The sequence below is a fragment of the Spea bombifrons genome, chromosome 4 (assembly GCF_027358695.1).
Source record: "Spea bombifrons isolate aSpeBom1 chromosome 4, aSpeBom1.2.pri, whole genome shotgun sequence".
NCBI lineage: Eukaryota > Metazoa > Chordata > Amphibia > Anura > Pelobatidae > Spea > Spea bombifrons.
In genome coordinates, this window is record NC_071090.1 from 76,837,620 (window position 1) to 76,858,651 (window position 21,032).

The 21,032-nt window shown below is 33.9% G+C and overlaps 2 protein-coding genes across 2 annotated transcripts in view; one reads left to right on the forward strand and one right to left on the reverse strand.

The window, feature by feature from the left end:
• Positions 1-1,384: 1,384 nt before the first annotated feature.
• The window catches only part of GTF2A2 (general transcription factor IIA subunit 2), a 167,454-nt gene continuing 147,806 nt past the window's right edge, over positions 1,385-21,032 (forward strand). Inside the window, exon 1 of the mRNA XM_053465110.1 lies at positions 1,385-1,402. The gene's annotated coding sequence lies outside the window, so the exon portion shown is untranslated. The remainder of the gene's footprint in view (positions 1,403-21,032) is intronic.
• FOXB1 (forkhead box B1) lies at positions 5,064-6,595 on the reverse strand. Its single transcript, XM_053465106.1, has 2 exons — positions 6,335-6,595; positions 5,064-6,091 (listed from the first exon to the last, which is right to left on the reverse strand). Exon 2 carries the CDS (start codon positions 6,063-6,065, stop codon positions 5,097-5,099), a length of 969 nt encoding a protein of 322 aa, XP_053321081.1. The 5' UTR covers positions 6,066-6,091; positions 6,335-6,595; the 3' UTR covers positions 5,064-5,096.

The window sequence follows — 21,032 nt, forward strand, 5'->3', positions numbered from 1 at the left end:
CTTTTATCAAAATATCAATTTTCTTTTGAATGCTCAAGCAGTAACCATAGATAATTATTTTGCCATGTTTTGCCTCTTTCAGATTTCTCCAGGAATTCTAAAGTACCGCTTACTGTCATGTGCACTGATAGGCTGAAGGCCTTGATTGCCATAGCAGCAGGTAGGAGTTGTGCTGTTTTGCTGTGTTTAAAATTGTTTATGAAATAAACTACATATGGGCTTAAAGAAGGTTTTTTCCCCCTCAAATCCTATATTTTACAGTTCGATACACTAAAGTGACCCATGTAAAGTGACTGAATTTTAGCACTGGAAATGTATTAGCTAATGCTGACACAGCTGTCCTAAGTTGAACTTTTTAACTTTCTGTTTGCACCAGCTATAGTTTCAATAAGCTCAAATTCATGTTGCCAATGTTGTCTATATGAAAACCAAACCATGAGAATCCACATAAGGGTCACATAGACTTACAACTACATGTCAAGAGGTTTGGGGCTTTTCACAAAGTAGGGTGTTGAATCCAGGATAGCCACAGTATATAGTATATTACCTTAACACTTTAAATAGTAAGAACAACATGCCCTTTAAGTTGTTGTTTACAGGAGACAACTCATCGGAACATAGGTGGCTTTATGTTGAATTGCATAAAACCAAACAGAAAAGGCTTCTGGAAGTGACCCAAAATCATTTTTAAAAAAGTGCAGGCCAAGTGGAATTTGTCCCCATGTCAGCCCACCCTTGCTGTTTTAGCTTTCTTTCTGTTATTATAATTGGATTGTAACATTTTGGAATAGCATTATAATTATTACCTTAAATAAGTATCAATATATTTTTACATTACTTCAAACTTTCCCTTAAAAGTTTATATAATATATTCTTATATTAATATTGGATACAACAACTTCAAAAAAGAAAGAAAAATACACAGTGTATTGTCTAGATCATGTACCTTAGATTACACATTTTTTTTCAAAGGATGAACTCTTAAAACTCAAGAAACCCAGTCTTGCAACTGTAAGGCTAATGATGACATCATCATCCAAAATAAAGAAAAAATCACTTTCAGGTTTGTATTGTTATGTTGTAGGCTTTAAACATTTTCAGATCTAAGGGGCAAATGGTGTCTGTAAAAACCTTTACACTTTTTAACAGAGGATGCCAATATAACTTGCACTGTAGTGCAAACAAACCCTAAAAGGAGGGAAGATAACACGAATTTAAATTCCAAAGGGGTTCCTGTGTTGGTTTCCTAGCCCACCAGCCAGTAATGTGTTTGTGGGAATTCAGTCTTTTTGTCTCTAAGAGGGGAAAAAAGCCAAATCTACATCGGTGGCCTAGTCTAGGTTTTCCATTCTTTAGAATTTCTATTGATGTGAATGAAGTGGCCTGGGACCTTTTATTTGATGTACTCAATTGCATAAAGTGACAGAATTCTAATATATTTGTTTAATGCTCTTGAATGGGGGATTTCACTTTCTAACTTGCCATAAAGCCCAGAAGATCTGCTAAGATTTTTTTTTGTCTTCTCTTGGCACAGGGACATAGTTTTTGTATACCATGCCACTGTTTTGACCAGCGGTGTAACCCTTTGATTACCGGAGAGGGCTGCAATTTATTGCCATCTCCATTAATTGCACCGTGCATTATGGCACTTAACTGGTTAAAGAGGTTTAGCGAATCAAAAGGGGAAAATAAAAGAAACAGATGCGAAGTGATTGCGAATTCCATTACTGAGGTCTGAGTCTATTGTAGGGGGCACTGCAGGAGATCTTAAGGGTCTATTTTCCATGCTATAATTGAAACATATTAATTAGATAATTTGTTTTTAGCTGAAATGAAAACAAATAAAGTCATCTGAAAAGCCTACCAGGCTTATTTAGTTATTTATTTATTTGTTTATTTAATCTCTATATTTTAATGTTTTTTTTTATACATTATGATGAGTTAATTTACTCATCAGAGGTGTGGAACATCTTCTAATTAATTAGTGAAAACAATGTTTTTTTGTCGGGGGGGGGTTGTCTGGTTTTTCTTTTATTGTTGATTGTTGGTTTTATCGAACAGTTTTTATGAAAGCAACCTGTTGTTCAAGTATGAATTCCTCTGCACAAAAAAGTATTCGTTGTTAGAATAAAAAAAGCACAGCTAGAAAAAGTTATTTCTAATAATATGTAGAATAAATTAGTTTGATTTCGCTAAATAAATGCCTTGAAATATTCGCTCACATTGTAGAAAAAAGCGAATTTTTTATGGAATGGATTTTGGAATTTTCTAAATACAATTTGCTGTTCTTTTCTTTTTTTGTGGGATTCTTTTTCTAAAATGTCTATTGACTTTGGACTTGAGCCATTACCAGAGACTTAAATGACACAATGCAGTTTATTGTCTGTTAGGCTATATATTTGTCGATGCGCTTTAATCAATGTCTTACATGGGACCAAAAAAAATATTATTATTTTGTTTAGTTTTTTTCCGTTTTTTTACGAAAAAGGGTTTTCATGAATAATGTGTCTTTTTATTTGCAACAATTACTATAACATTTCCTAGGTATACAGGACGATGTAACTTTTATATGTTAAAATGTGGTATCTGTACCATCAATAAAAAGTAATAAACCTATTTGTTAATTTCGTTATTTTATTTCAAATATATAATTTACTTGATTTGATGGGATCACATGCTTTAATATTTTTTATCTTTAAGCCCAGAACATCCAAAGAGTTTATTTTTCAGATATGCTAGTCTGAATGTAGAATTTCCGTTTGGGTTATCATACTAAGAGAAGTTTTCTTTCAGCGTGATAAATGAGATCACTTGTCAACCATTTGACTTGTTTTAGCAATTCCATCCAATTTAATAAGCCAAAATATTTATTTATTTATTTGTGCTGCAAAAAATATTAAAAAATAAAATAATACAATCGATCCTTTTAACTTCCCACAAAAACACACTTTCTAAAAGAATAGAAAGAATGCATTAATCTGTTTGCTCCTGCATGCTTTCATCGATGATATAGTAAGTTCCCCACATTTTATCAGCAGTTAAACTTGGTGTTTCTTCCATTTACTTCTGAAAGCACAGGAATCTGGTACTCGATCCCCAAAGACATTTGCTCATCCACAGTGGTGGATAACGAATTATATGTGATATATTAATCTGTAGTCCCCATGACCTCCAGATCATTAGTACATTGTTTTGGAGTGTGTTATAGCATAATTCATCCTGAAAATAATTACAACGTTTTAAAACGATTTTATTATATGCATTCTTTAATATTATTGCCTATGGTTAAGTATCCTGTCACATATTTCTGATAAGACATTTTGCCCGCAAATATAAAGGATCACTTCTAGTATTTTAAAGAAAAAATGTTCTTCTTAAATAAAATTGTCTGACCCCCTTTACTGATCAATATATAAAAAATATTATTAAAACATTATTTTTGCAAACATAATTTATCCACACATTCTTAAATACACCAGTTATTTAGCAAATATACTATACACACTTTATATGTGTATGCAACAGCCATAGATATATTAGAGAGGTAGATATATAGATATATATTGTTTAGCCCCACGATAATATATCTGCCCCCTCCCTAAATTCAAGAAAATATACACTTATATACCTTATCCACTGACTGCATCATATGAGTTTAGGAAACTCTGTAAAAATTTAAAAAGAAAAAAACACAAACAAATGTTTAGATTTATTATATTTTAATGAGAAAATATTATTTGGACGACTGTATTCATAATTTAACGCAGACACGTTTAATCTTGGTTTGGTGAAAACACACATGCTGAGAATACTCACATCAATACATAGATGTCATGCCTTCTGTACAACAAGGGGACAGAAAAGATACCTTTTTTTAAAAAGTTTCAGTGACATTAGAGACATTTCGAATTAATTTAAGTAGTTCATCACAGAGCGACATCTGGCTTTAAGTTTTCAGCAATTTCCCAAAATTAAAACATACAAAAAGACAATTAGGGGCCAAATAAAAGTGCATTTTACACATATCATTTTCACCCATATTAACAAACATTTACAGCTGCCTCCTCTCTTCCTTATCATGGAGGTCTGGATACCAGATTAGTTAAATTCAGGGAGTTACTTATCAAAGCAGGTGAATCGGAACAGTGATTTCCCAATAATTATTAATATAAATCGTTCCACTGATTACTGGAGACAAATGTTCTCTGTGAAAAATAAAAATCACTTTTCACCAGGATTGCCCCCCTTTTGCTTAGATAAACATCCCCACCTGATAAGTTTGTGGTCCATCATTGGATACACTTGACATAATTGTAAACCCCCAACATACGAATTGAAACCTACATGGAGTGACATCGATTATCTCCCAGTGCCTCAAAATTAATTACTTTAATTGACAAATAACAAGTAGGAATTATGTTCTGATTCACAGATTCCGTATTTACATTAGGACAGTATATCTGCATACAAAGTCTTTTCCCAGTGTGTCATGGTGCTGTATGTGCAAGTTATCAGCTATTGCTATCCTATACTGGTGGAGTAGGATATATATATATATATATATATATATATATGTATGTATATATATATATCTCAAACGTGTATGTAATGCTTAAGTACAATTCACAGTACAATTGATAACATATTTAGGTGTAGACATTTTCAAGTAGCAATCTCCAAATATTATTGTAATGAGTAAAACTATAATAACAATAACAATTGCACCATTTCTGTTTCAGTTATACATTGTTTCCGTAAGTGGGCTGTTTTATTTTTCAATGATGTACAAACCTATTTGCAGTTTCTTGTGTGGTCCTACATATGTCAACCCATGTATTTTTTAGTTTAGTTTGTGCATATTTGTTGCCGTTTTCTTTCTGGTTTTGTAGGGTTAGGTAATACAAACAGTTTTTGAAATTGCACTGGAATGACAACAAATAGGGGGTTTCAAGTGTCTTAGGATATGCAAATTGAATCAGAAAGCCAAGTTGGATCACAGCTGGTAAATCTGATGTGGATGACCCCCCCCCCAATTTGAGTCATTTGAGTAAGTTTAGGGGAGATGGAGTCTGACTTATAATGTCCTGCAGGTCACATCAATGTACAGCCACAGAAAGGAGAGCGGTGGTAGGACTGGTCAAAGTTTCACTTGGAGTAGCAGGACTACTTTGGCTAGTTGCTGTTTGGGGAGACGTTGGACTCAAGGATGGAGAAGAGTTTGAGAGGATGGCAGGGATGTGTGTGGGAAGCGCTGGAAGCGCTGGCACAGCTGTGGGTGTAGGTTTGATTGGAACTGGAATAGCTGGTAAAGTTTGTCCCCCGTGGCAAAGAGGTTTGATGGGCACTCCATAAGCACTCACACTGTAATCGCTGTTGGCCATTGATATTGGGGTGGTTGTGTCGATCATGCTGGAGCTGTACATGTGTGGCCAACCCGTACCAATGGGGCTGCCAACTGTAGTCAATTGGTTATGTAGAGGGTAGGCAGCTGACATTGGCTGCATTGTGGAAAAAGCAAGCCCTCCTGGCATTTTGTACTCTCTGGCAATGATATTCTCAATAGCAAAGGGGTGCTTAAAAGTAGATGTCTGAGAAACCCCCAGGTTGTAAGTTGACATTTGGGGCAAATGGGTACCAGAGGCCGCTAGGGCGCTCAGTCTTAGTTTGGCTTGCTGCTGGAGGTATTGGGCAGCATCTGATGGCTTGGTGGGAGCAAGGTGGTCCGACTTCATCACCTTAAACCTCTTCCTACGCCTCAGAAAACTGCCATTCTCAAACATATCACCACAGCTTGGGTGAAGTGCCCAAAAACTGCCCTTGCCAGGTTGATCCGGTCTCCTTGGAATCTTGATGAAGCAGTCATTGAAGGACAAGTTATGTCTTAGAGAGTTCTGCCACCTCTGGGTGTTTTCTCTGTAGTATGGGAACCTGTCCATAATGAATTTGTAGATCTCGCTAAGCGGCAGCATCTTCTCTTGAGAACTCTGGATGGCCATGGCTGTGAGGGAAATATATGAGTATGGGGGCTTCTGGTCACTGTATGTGTTTCTCCCAGGGCGAGGCATCTTCACAGCAATCGAAGAGGAGCTATCTGCATTGAGAATAGCACATCAATCCTGCTTATTTAATCCATTACAGTACTTTACAATCAAATAATACATTACTAATTGTCTTTTAGATTGGTGAAAGCGACCTATGAAACTATCATCTATATTCCATTCACACGTGCATATATTGCTCAGCTAAAATAACCTCATCTCCTTAAACTTGGCCACTCTACTTACTCACACTGTACAGTACGCTTATTTGTGCACAAGAACATAATTTCACATACCTTGAAGTTCTTAGGAGTTGACAGTGTGCATTCGTAGAATAGCCTGGTAGCAGATAGATCTTGTCCAAAACACAAACCCTTCTTGTCGATACTTCAGATCTTAACTCAGTCCAAATCCAGCTGGATCCCTTCTTTTGGGTAAAACTCTGATCTTCACTCCAGCATCAGGAATAATCTCCTTTTCTGACCAGCAGTTGAATGAGAAAAGGGGAGTTTGCTTCTTTGCTGGGTGGGAGATAAGCTAAGTAGTTGTCTCCATGTCCTTCCTCAAACCATCTGATAGTTTTATGTGGTGACATGAACAGAAAAGACCCCTGCGGAGGCGCTTCATTAATGTGCCACTTCTTTGCTATCATATGACAATCGCCCTGGGAGGAGGTGGGAGGGAGCAGGGGAGAAGAGTGAGGAGGGAGGAGGGGGAGAGAAAGGCATAATCTGGTTTCATTTACACCTATTTACATGGACACCTTGGGCCAATAGAAATCATTTCCATTTGAAGACAAGGCAAGGGGTGAAAAGGCTCAGCAACCGGAATTGAAGTGTGATGGCACCCAGTAACAGTGTGTGTGAAGGTATGCACCAACCTTTCTGTGTGCTTTGCAGGGAGCTTAGTCTGTAATTCACACTTACAAATGGAGCTAGTGAGCAGTGGGATGTTTGACATGGAAATTGCTTGGCTGTGGTATTCTGTTTGTTCTGTATTGTTATCTGATTTGTATTGTGAACCAACTTAAGGCATCGCTTTTACTTTCTAACAAGGGTAGGAGGGCGCTTGTTCTTACCCTAACTTGATTGTTCAACGAGTTCTTCTTTGCAATATACCTATGGGGTATAGATAGATATGTAACACACACATACAGATATATATATGTATATATATATATATTAAATGTATATATATATTAAATGTATATATGTATATATATATATGTGTATATATATATATATATATATATATATATATATATATATATACATACACACATTTAACACATAAAACACATACACACACAATTGCATCAATACATTAGTTTAATTAAGTATAATCATTTATAGAGTATCCCTATACACATATCTCATTTTGTAGATTATGCAACTATAAGTATTTGTCATTTTTTTAATAAAAAAAGTTATTTAAAATTTTACATAAAAGTATCAGTGTTATTATATAATATGTTGGGAATGTATTATTGTTGGGAACAAACAATCGTTCCCTCAGCAGCAGGTGCATCCATTGACTCCAGCTGGCTAGTTGTGATTTTACAGTGGCTTTGGTTAGAATTATCTTGTCATGTGAGTAGTTACTTCAGTTTCAACAAGTGTTCGATTCCCTGAAAGAAAGACAAACAGAAATCAGCTTTAACTAATTGCTATATGATAATAAAGACATATTACTGCAGAGCAAAACATTATGGGTGTAAGACCTTGGGTGGTGTCACTTGTGGAGCTCTCTCAGTCTTCCAGAGCTATGACTCTAAAATGTTAATTTAGTTTTATTTATTCTGTAACTGAAGAAGTTAACCATGAAAAGAATATTCCTACCCTCATAGTCCTGGAGGTTTTATACTATTATGAAAAAAAGACAGTAAAATAACATAACGTGCATTTGTGAGAATGAGTAAAACGTACTGCAATATTCATTTTTTTCACATGTTCTACTGCACTCTCCTGAATGACCAAAGACTACTATGATTAAGTAAAAAGAATGTTAGGACTGTATGGTAGTGTAATCTTATAGGATAATTAGTACACTCTGCACACTCATTTAAACCCCCGGTTACTGATAATATCTAATCATTCCCCCTCAGCGGTATATGCAAGGTACTTAAACATCTGCTAGGGTGGCCAGATGTGAACACAACAAAGCAAAGTCTTAATCACCTTTATATTTACAATATGATCACTGCATCATCACAGTTTAGGTACGTATACATATATATATATATATATATATATATATATATACACACAATGTACATATGGCTAATATGCTTCTTGATATTCAAATGACAAGTAATAACCAACCACTGTATTTTCCATCCACATGTATTTTTTATACAAATAGACACAGTCCTTATATTTGACAGGTCTTTAGGCACTTTTGCCACTTGTCTGGCATGTTTCACCCCTTAAGTGATGACATGCTTTGAATAAATTGCCCTGATATAAATCATTCCAAACTAGAAATTCAAGCTGCTTCTTCTTACTGTAAAGCATGTCCTATACCCCGAATTGAACATTAACTCCTAGCATTGCTGTACTTTGTAGACAGGTGCCAATGACAGCAAATGTACTTTTAGCGCTGTCTGAAACAGTAAAATTTCCATATACTACCCTTCATATCATATTTCATATTATATATTTTATGTGATTAAGATAAAGGTGCCATCCTTAAACTACAAATTAGTAATATAACTCACATAACATAACAGTATTTGCATGCTAAACATATGTGTTCCTGGATTCTAAGAACTGACTGCTATATGTGACATCCTGGTATCACTACAAGGAAAAGTCTTCTTCAACACCTTTTGGTACAAGAATTCTATTTAATTCATGTTCTATTTCAATTCAGTAACACTACCAGTAACAATTATAGGTTAGGTTAATAAAATGATTACTAGTGATACTACAATTATTATTTTTATTATTATTATTATTATTATTTATATCGCCATCATACGCTGCTGCGCTGTAAAATGGGAGCACACTGCAAATGTATCTGATTAAATCTATTGAATATTTAGACAGTATTTTTTAAATATGGGATTTGGAAGGGATCTGCAAAAGTTAGTGTCTGGGGCTATTTGAGGGGATAGGGAGTTTTCTTTACATTTTATATCTGAACACAATTTAGAGAAATTCAACACAAAAAATACATGTTGTGGTAATTATAATCTTAATGACAGTTATTATTGTTATTTTTTTGCCAGTCAATAAATCACCAAATCGTTACTTAAACACGGTGAGTTTAGGAGATTAAACATTTTCATTAATATTGAAATAGCTGCTAGGATTCAGATTAGCAGCTGGTAATGCAGAATCACGTTTTCCAATATTAACAGAAGCACTTGAGCACTAACACAATATAACCTTCTAAATTCAGGTATAAAAAAAGCACGAAAATATAAATTCACAAAGCCCTAAGAACTGTTTATAACTTACAGTTTCCCTGCGAGTTCTTTTTTGTTTAAACCCATGCACTGGCTATAGAGCCTCGGTACAACTCCACTAGAAAGGAATGGGTTAATATGCAATGCCCCCTAAACATACTGCGCTTAATACATTTAACAGTAACATAGATTTGTCCAAGGATTACTGTGAATTAACTATGCATAATGCTGCACAATTAAGAGTAAGTCATCATCATGTGCAGGAGTGATAGTTCAATTGAAATGTTCTAATGTAATGGTATTATTATTTATGTTTTTTTAAAAAAAACTATTAATTAAACTTTTTTCAGAAGATAAGATGTTTTTGATTGGCAATTGGGCCCTTTAAATGTATTTGTTTTTAGTAATGAAACGGTTTCTGTAAAGAAAAAAAAAGAAATGTTAAATTATTGGGATATAATTAGAAAAAACGAACGTGCACAATAAAGACGAAAATAACAAATTTCTGTTCATGGGGTTATGTTAAAAACTGGATGGCACAGGAGGTATGATTGCATTTTATCGAAATATTTCTTCTAACAAGACAGCTAGGAAAACTCCATATATAACACGATATATAAACAATTACATTTGTGAATGATTTTTCTTATTTTGTTTTATATCATATTGGTTTTTAACCCTCAACAAGGATTGTCTTTCAAGCAAAAAAAGTTACAATTTATTTCATACTTTGTAACACTAAGCGCAATATATATATATATATATATATATATATATATATATATATATATATATATAATCCATGTTTTTCTATTAATTTATATATTTATTTATTTATTTAGTATGTTTGGTTGTTGTTCCTAATCACTCAAGTGAAGTACATGTAAAATCAGTGTATTAGGAGTTTTTAAAAGTGAATGCAACCTTTTGTAAGGAAATTCAAAACTATTTACCAAAAAAGGCTTTTTTTGAGGACTCATTTAAATAAGGAGCTTCAACAGTTGTTGAGAAAGCGGCATAAATACACATAAGTCAATTATATCAATGTGGAAAGCAAATGGGAATGAATCTTTTTGTAGCAAGAACTATTCAGTCTTTCCTTCACGATCCTTAAAGCGCAGGTTTCTGCATGAAGGGACAGCAATAGACCCCTTTTTCCAAAAGCAGGACCCCACACGTTTACAGATTTGGTAATAATTTATGCTAATTTCCCACCCATAAATCCACAATTCGTTTCAGTAGCATGCAGGCTGTTCAGATAGCCAAGAGAAAGAGGAAGATAATAGGGCTAACACAATATTGGTTTTGATCCCTTATGGTTTCAATGCAGGTGTGAGCATGTGGATGGGGTCTTGAATCTATCCAACAGCACAGAATGGGTGGAAAATAACGAAATATGAAAATAACCCTCTTATTCAGCCCATGTTAATATTTACAATACAGAAATGTAAAGCAGCCCAAAGCTTCAAACAATTGCAGAGATCAAAACCACATTTCTTAACTTGAAAGCAGTTCTACATTATTTGCAGTCAAATACTAGATTACATTTGATGAACTTATTTGCCATTCCTCTATTTACTTAGTAGCCAAGAAAAAGAGGTGAGAGAATTCGGTTTGGAGTTTCTTTTGTTGCTGCTGACTGTTTTTGAGTTTACCAAAGTGATTTTGCAGCCTATGGGAATTTAAAGGAAAGGATGGAGTGATTTTGTTCAGAACAATCTATCCCAAATTTAACACATCAGATATGTGAGGTTATTTCTCTTAGAACAGTTTCCCAACTATGCCAATGGCCAGTTAAACTGTAATGTACATCATGTGTTATATAAAGCAAATACATACCCTGCTTTAGGATATAATGCACCATAGTACATAAATCAATTAATAGAGGATACTGTCACAATGTTGGACTTCATTTATTTTTGTTAACCTCAAAATATTAAAATATAATGTTTAATAAAATGAACAGGTGTAAGCTTGGGAGCAGGGCCCTCTTTACCTAATGTATGTTTGTCTCTGCTAGTAAACTCTATTTTTTCATACCTTTTAAATGTATGTGTTGTACGAAGTGCATGTCAATTGTTGGTGCTCTATAAATAAAGCATAATAATAATAATAATAATAATAAATGACATAGGACTTCTTTTTGGGGTTTAACATTTCTATTAATTTATACTGTCCTATCATAAATGCTCATGCTCACTACATTTCCACATTTTATTAACAAAAAAGAAAGAAAATTATATGACGTGTTTTTACAAATGTATTTGTTAGAAAATGTGCTTCATTTGAAATAAAAATGGTTATTTAGCAAGAAATAGAATTAATACTAAAAACAACACTTACACTTGTAAGGTAGTCTCCTTTGTCAGCCCCTTATTAAATGATTTGCAGCATTTTGCATCTTTGCTGTATGACCTCAGTGCCTCAGAACAATAATGGGGGGTTTATTACAAGCATGCAAAAAAAGGTACATTTCTTTACATACTTGTCACAAATTAGCTCACATTGGAAGCCAATTCCCTAAAAAAAAATAGTCACACAGATCCTTTATAATACCTTGGTTCTGGCCCTTCACCTTTGTTGAGAATGGATCTCTAGACTGTAAGCTTGGCCCTTCTTACCTAATGTACTGGTTGGTTTTAGTCTGTCAATTCTCGTTTTGTCATAACCTTTGAATATATATAATATAGGAATTAGGCATTTTCTGAATTAGTTTATTTGTTGTCTCTACGGTTAAGACATATCCCAAATGTGCTGCCCTTTATAAGGTTTCCTTTTTCTACAAGGGAATATATAACTTGGACTGGGTGCAAGGACAGTAAATGACCTTTCCTGCAGGTCATAATATCAGAAGTTAGACATTTCTGCTATTATGTTTGAAAACAAGCAAGATGAAGAAACTCTAAGGGACCATTATTTCTCACATGAAAACCTTTGCAAAAGAAAATATTATAATAATTATTTTGATTCTCATCCAATTAGAATGTTTAATTGAACATAGTTTTGTAGTTTTACAATTCAGCATAAGTATGTTCTGTCATATAAGCTGCTTGGCAAGTTTATGTAATATAAAAGTTAATTTGAAACTTTGTTTCCTTAAGAGGTATTTTGATGGACAAGGCTGGATTTATTTCAAAATTGCCTCTTTGTCACCTACTGCCATCTCCATGAAAAAAAATATTTAACCGATGCTGAATAATAAATAACTGGCTTTGTAAGCTTGGCACCGATGAAAATACAGAGGACTCTAGGCAAAAAAATAGTGAAATAATCAAAATCTATGGTGTAGAATAATAAAAAAAAGAGTATCTAAGCAGGTGTGAACAGAAACTATTAAGTCACTCGCACATAGGTGCTGCTTGACAATATCCCTTTTAATGTTGACTCTATGGGGTTAAAGTATACAAAGTGAATACTTGAAAAAGTGGCCTTATCACCATAGCAACCAGTGGAATGTTCCTGCTGACTGGACCAATTCACTGGTTGCTATAGTTGCAAGGCCACTTTTTTAACTTCTTGGTAGCCTCCAATGTTTCTGAGGTACCTGGATAGGCATGTAGTTATGTTATCATTTGATTAGTGATGTCACAATCTATTTTTCTTACTAATGATACATTGCAGAGATATGTGCCTATGTAACCCATCTGTATCCCTACTTGAATTTAAAATGGTCTGTTAAGTACATTTTCATGTTTGAGTATTATTAAGAAACTATTCCAAAAATGTACAGCTGAGGTCATGTATAAGAATGAGTGAAAATTGGTAAAAGTGGAAACATATCATTGACTGCTATGGTGATTGCACCCAGTTTAAAACTCAGCACCAGAACTGTATTACATTGTGTGTATATATATATATATATATATATATATATATATATTCAGAAGCCTTGTGGAATATTCACAAATATAATAAATACCGGAAATGTTCAATTGTTTATTACATTTAGTTTTTTTGATGAAAAATTATTCTGAAATGTGACAATACACTCCATCATCTAATGACCCTTTAACTGATATTTTTGTTGGCAATATTTCATTCTTAATATTTTTTGTTTGTATAAAAAAATTTATTATTAAATATTACAGCAACAACTTTATAATGAACACTGGAGTTCATGTATATTAGTCTTTAAATGCAGAAGGGTTGGCTATATTGGTAAACAGGGTCTGATGATGTAGGGTATGTGAGATTCTTCCTAAATGTTGAGGTCTATAAGAAAATAATAAGAAAATGTTTTGTTTACACAACACCATATTGTTTTGGCCCCTCTGGTAAGGAATCATTAACCCTAAGAAATGAGTACTAAATGAATACAGTTTATTATCTACAATAGATGCAAACTCCATTTTTGTGTAAAATAATGAATGTATCATGTGGTCTTAAATATTTCAATGTTTGCTTTGTAGAATAAAGATAACAAAAGTCAATGTCCTTTTAACACATTTTAATAACCTGTATGCAAAGATATATCACATATTGTATTATAATTTGTGGCACATTAAGGCTGTAATCAATGCTTCACCAGTTTCCACTCCTTATGATGCTAGCAATTTCATGGGCTGTTACCACAATACATCTAAGTTTAAAGAGGAACACTCTAACGGCTAAATACCAAAACAAGCTATCATACATTGGTGTTGCCATTTTTGGATCCTGAATTGCCTAACTTTGAGGTGTATAGGAAAGTTTGATATTTTAATTTCCTGATGTCATTATTTGTTATGTAGGTTCATCTCACCCCATCATAAACCAGAAGATCACTGGGGTTGGTAATTCATAATGAATAGTGAAGTTAAGGAGTTGAAACCCTCAACTCTCTAGGTAGCTGAATACACCCTATATACCATTCAGAGTTTATTTCATACTGATTTCTCAACTTGGGAGATGAAGCTTGTAGAAATGAAATAATAGGTTGTGGTTAGTTAAGACGTACTCATTAGCCTGGTATTCACTTCATTTTGAACTTGTCATATTCCAATTTGCCAAAAGGTCATAGTGAAAATACTAAGTATCTTGACCTTGCAAGAAGATTGTTAGTAGGTACTTGTCTCACATAAGTACGGGCATACTGGTGAAAATACACCTGGAAAAAAATATTATATAGCTAGGAGGGTGGGCTTGTAATGTTAAGGCTAAAGAAAAAACCAAGCCAACTGGCCCAGTGATACTGATGTTGTTACATTGCGCAATACAGTTACTCAGTATGGATTTGCAAGTAAAAAAACCCACACACAAAAAGAAAAGATTTTCTACTACTACTACTAACTTGAAATCTGAAAATGTCTTCCTTCCTAAGTGGGATAGAGCAAATAGAAGTTTTTTAAACACGTGATGGACTATTATAATTATGTTTAGATTATTCACTGTATTGACAGATGAAAAGAGGCTCGACAAAACAAAATCCTCTCTCTGCTGTGTAGGACATGGGTTTGCTTTGATAGCGGTGCTACTGATTTTCCCCAGTAAACAGAGATTATTGACCACTGACTTCCTGTCAATGGTCAATAATTAGAACTAGTTGGCACCTCATGCGAGGTAAATACCCAGTAACATCCAATATTAACACACAGGGATAGTTTCACACAGAACCTTCGTGGTTGTTTTTGCAGTATTTGTTTGAGACGCTTAGTGTATAATCGTTTATACCGTTAAAGTGAGTTGTTTGCTAAAGGTCACAGAAACTGTGATGACACTAGTATAAAAACCAGTTCAAAGAAAAGGGAATTTCGGTTTAATTAACAAGAATGTATTAAGAAAGACTAATGAGGTGGGATCCTACACACCAAGCTTGGATTCAATTTTGACATAAAATGCTCTTTTGATTTTATAGGACTTGTTGATGTTTGCTGATTAGTTTGCAAAGTTGCTTCCCATAAGTCTTTTTCTGTTCCTCATTTGTAATATATATATATATATATATATATATATATATATATATATATATATATATATATATACACATATATACACCGTATATATATACTGTATGTATATATATATATATATATATATATATGTTAGGGATATATAACCTTAAAAGTAAAAAATAAGATTAAAAGTATAAAGATATTAAAATAATTTTTGAGATAATTTGGAGTTTTTTCCCAACAATTTAGAAAAATACGCAAACACAATAATTTGAGTCATGGAATTACATGTTGCACAACTGTCCCGCCTTGCCAGGGATAGTCCCGCTTTTATAACTCTATCCTGCTGTTCCACGGAGGTAGAGTTCGGCAGGACAGTGGGATTTGGGACTGTAGTCTTGTGGTCCAGATTTCGTTCTTCGGTGACTGTGAGACCAGAGAATGCATGCTGCGCATGCGCAGAATTGTGCTCATGCCCAGTAGTGTTGCCAGTTTGAGTGACATTCTACCTCCAGCCCCTCAGCGTCCTGATTCACTGGGGGTAGAAGTTGGAAGGTATGTTATGGTAATCATGACAATATTACAAAAGATTTGGATGATAGTTTGTTAGGTTTAGTTTGTGATGCTCTGAAAACACTCCAATACATTTATTGTGCATACACAAAACTGAGCTTTATTGAATACCGGTTTAATGCACAAATTACATATAAAAAAAGAGTTGCATATTAGTGAATCTGTGATTATGATCTTGTTAAAATGATGGTTAAAACAACTCCACAAACTATTGGCTATACAAAAAAAATGTATTTTCCATGCAAAAACAAAATGTATTTTTCAGACATAGTATTTTTATGCACCACACTGGCAAGTGATGCTGCTTTGCTTTGAAAATAATATTTCACAATATATTGATCTTTGAGCATACTTTATGAGGGTATAAATACAAGTTCTGGACATTAGTTCAAAATATTCATTATAATCTTGTGGGTTCAAGAGTTTCTATTATATCAGATATGAGGCCATTGCTGGAAACCCACATTACTCGACATTATAGTGTTTTTAAATACCACTACAAACATGTAATATGTTCGCTTTTCAATTTTTATAGGGTCAGAATAGCTATTTTTTATTTTTTAATAAATCATTTCTAAAAAAAAATTAATTGTAAAATAATATGTTTCAAGATGAATCCATTAATTGATATTCTATATGTATATTTAATAATTCTTACATCTTTACAGAGTTACGGACAGCACACAGTTTACGTATATTGTAGACAATAAAATCAAATAATCATGAGCTTTAGATATTGGTAGAAACTGATGTAGCATCAGGAGCAGTGGGGCGCTGATCCTTTTTGAAAACCATCAAATGCGAATTTCCACATTTTTTTGCAGTTGGAAATATTACAGACACAGAAAATACCACCTTGGTACTGAGGGGATTAGCTTTCTCCCAACCCCTAACTCCAATGTGAAGGCAGCAGTAGATCAACTGTATAATATGTGCACTGTTTGGTCATTTGTACAAGCAGAACAAAGGCCGAGCTTAGCCAAATTGCATTGCACTTGTGAACTGAGCCCCAATTTGAAGTATCTTTTACAGCAGGGGGAATGAGAACAATTTCGTGTGTGTCTTAAAAAAAGGAGGGGAATGACAAAGCCACTTTCTAGAGCATCTCAAAGTGAAGTAGTGAGGCGTGACATTCCCAGGGTGACATGAGACAAAGACAGGGTCAGGTGGATGAAAAAGAGAACCAAACAGCCACTTTCACATGTCTGCCCTCAACTGCTGCACTTCTCCATAATAGAAAACAAATGTAGTAAAAAAAAAAAAGGAGGATTGCGGCAATTCATTTAAAATAGCAAATGATAGCTAAACAACATTGTCAAAACGGAATCAACTTCTATGCGGTGCCACCCAGAACAGGCTATTGTGTTTGATTTAATATGAGGCTGCGTTACTTTTTACTCTAGTTAAACATTTGAAGAAATCTCCCAAGAAAATCCGAACGCACTTTATTTTTTTAATTTTATTTCTGACAGAAAAATTCCTAAGATTTAAAATATAGTTGTGGCCATCATAATGTTTTGCATTTTATTTTTTTAATAAACATATTTTCATTTATTTAAATTGTATTTTTTTAAAAAAAAATCATAAAAAATCGTGCCAATTTTTTTTATTTTGTTAAGATTTTTCCGATATTTTGCATAATCTTTGAAGTAACTGAAAATTAAACAACCTCAGAATTTTATTTTGTTAGTCTTTTAGATTGCTTGTTTTGTCCTATGTATTCTGCTAATCATATACATGGTTTAAGAATACCAACAGTTTATTATTGGTTCTTCAAAAGGTTAATAGAACTCCATTCACTTCTTTCAACTTGCCTTCTTTATTTTTCTCTCCTCAGTGCACCACAGTCTTGCCACCCACAAAGCCGCCAAAAGGAGGTCATGTGATTATAACTAACCTCCAGTCAACCAAAGGATGGCTAATTCCTGATGTCTAAAAGCAGCATTGATCCTTTTCCAATGAATGATCCTCACATTCAGTAAAAACCAAGCACTTTCTACAGGAAAGAGGTCACTTGCAAAATATGTAGACATGAAAGACTTTAAGAAACAATATAGACTTTTTTTCATGTGTAAAATGATGGTTTAGCTTGGGATAATAAAAATTATCTATAAAATATTGTACATTTCATGAAATTAACAAAAAGAAACCTAGTTTTAAAAGTGTAATTACTTTACTGAGCAGGTGTCTATTAAAGTACAGTTGATGTACTGTTGTACTGTGGTGTGTGTATTTGGATTTATTTATACACTGCAGGGGGGGGTTCTAGAAAAAGAAAAACATGCATTTACACTAATTCTTACATTATTTTTCCTTTTTTGTGTATAAAGTTAATACATTTTGTAAATAAATATAAACGTGTCCAACTACAATTTGTATCACATTTTTTAAAAAGGGAAGAGTAACAATGTATAGATTTTATAGAATGTGGTCACCAAAAGCACTCTTTTTAATAAAACTGTTTCTGCCAAAAAGAAAAAAAACAAGAAAAAGGGCACCATTACATTTAGCTAATCTGTCAGAATGGTATTTTTTTCTGTTGGTAAACATTATATATATATATATATATATATATATATATATATATTCATTTGTAGTAATTTAATGCAGTATTTATACATACCTCAGTTTGTTATGTCTTTATTATATTTTTTTTCCAAGTTTAGGTTATTTGCACCACTGCAAAATATGATATAATAATAATAATAATAATAATAATAATAATAATAATAAATCTATTAATTAAAAGTCTATTCATAAACAGGAGTATGCATAGGACACGTGGACACGCATTTAGACTGGAAGAAAGGAGATTTAGTCTAAGGCAAAGGAACAATAAGGATGTCTGTACAGACATTTAAACAAAAATTAATACAAAAATTTACATTTTCATTGATGGTGAAAGTGTTGGTCTTGATAATTGTCACGTAAAACAAAACTATATCTATTAAGAATGTGTGGTAGAGGAGAGTGAATTATTTTGCCGTCTATAGTATATACTAATAAGTGTTGTATTCAGTTGCAGGTCATATTCCTTTTTTTCTATTTATGAGTGAGAAGTGATATATATCTGCAAACTTCACAAACTAAGGCTACATTCAAAAGTGTCAACCAATTGCAGAGTGCCGTATAACTACATACCTGCATGTGTGCACATCTGCAGACATATTCTCCTTGCACACAGAATGTTGACATCCGCTCAACACAATGTTACATTAATCCTGTTGAAAGTCTTATCAAACCTCAGAGCTGGAGCAGAAGGATATATTTAACTTCTTTAATATTTAATTCCGAGAGTATGTTCTTTAGATCTGACTTTAGAAAGGATTTCCCCTGCAGCAATTCCATCCTTTGTGTTATTCCTCTGAAGGATATCACACAGATAGGCAGGATTTAATCACTTGCCTAAAGAGAAGATTGTGGCTCAGACTTTTCTAGAGAGTGAAAACTTTCATGATCATGGAGTAGAAATGGCAAGTTTTGAAAATGGACTTTTGAGTGGGTAAGTATTCTTTAAATTATGTTTTCATGCCAAAATAACCTATGAAAACCTGAATGACAAGTCTATTTACTGATGCAGGACTGATGCAGGGGCGTCTGCAGGATTTTGTTCATGGGGGAGCAAAATATCCTCTCCACCTGTCCCCTCTGTCACGCCAATACCACCTGACCTCATCCCCGTTACCTACCTTTGTTGGCTTGGAGACGGGTTTCCTGGTGAGAGTCAAATGTTAGTTACTTATTAATAGGAACATTATATGATCATGGTAGTACTGGTTGTACCAGTTTGTTATTGTGTGTGATTTTAAACCTGATATTTACCTGCATTTGGCTCACAATTCTCTTTCCAATTCATCCCAAGCGTGTTCAGTGGGGTTAAGGTTATTTCTCTATGTAGGCCACTCAAGTTCATCCACACCAGACTCATCAAACCATGTCTTTATGTACCTTGCTTGGTGCACAGGGACTGAGTCATGCTGGAATAGAAAAGGACCTTCCCCAAACTGGTGCCAACATTACCCTTCACTGGAACTAAGGGGCAAAGTACAAACCTTAAAAACAGACCCAAACCATAATTCTTCATCCACCAAACAGTTTACAGTTACAGTGTACAATGCATTCCAGTAGGTAGTGTTCTCTTACCATCCACCAAACCAATCAGAATTCCAGTGAAGTGTGATTCATTACTCCAAACATGGAACATGATTCCACTGCTCCAAAGACCAGAGGCAGCATGTCTTAAACTACTCCAGCTAACCCTTGGCATTGTGCATAATGATATTTAGCTTGTCTGCAGATGCTCATCCCATGGAAACCCATGGAAACCCATTTCATGATGCTCTGTGGTAGTGGTGTTGCTTCTAGAGGCAAATGATGCTACAGAGGATATACACTATGCCCTTTAGCGTTGTTGTTCATCTGAGGTTGTATTTATCTATTTTTAGACCTGCTAAGGAACAGATGATTGTTATTATGACCTAAAATGTACAACCATAGAATTCAAAGATGTTGTGTTTTCACACGACTGTACATCAATTCCCCCGCGGTTAAAATGCAGCTTGAAAAATTTAAGATTTTTTATTTTCCTGCCTCTCCCTTTAATTTTGTCCGGATTACTGACTAAATCAATTAGTCTGCATTTCATATGAGGTCTTCCTCACCTCGGACTACCTAGTAGGCAGCATCCAGATTTTGACATAATTATTTGTGTGGAGGAGATGCCGGTTGCCAGTTTAGTCAGATACGAGGTAAGTAACCTCGGTTATAATTAATAATTATTGTTTTATACACACCTAGTGAAGAAGGATATATCCAACATTTAAAAAAGTGTTTGCTTTACACTATGTGGTAATATGCATGGCTAGGGGTCAGGGCTTTATGATTTCTTGTGACCTGTTACTATATATTAATATAACAAAGTAAGATGTTAATAACATTAGGAAAATCATGTATTTTATTAACACATTTTAATTTATAAATATAATTTCCGTGGCTGAATCCCAAAGATTTTTATGCAAATCTCTTTAAGAAATATTGTTTTAGGGTCTACCCCTTAAAAAAATCTTTCAAAAATCTTAATAAATATTTTAAGATTTGCAATGTTGTACACCAAACAGAGTAGTACACAAATGATTACTTATA

What these genes read in the sequence shown, in the direction of transcription:
- FOXB1 (XM_053465106.1), bottom strand. Translation starts at nt 6,065, where the DNA reads ATGCCTCGCCCTGGGAGAAACACATACAGTGACCAGAAGCCCCCATAC.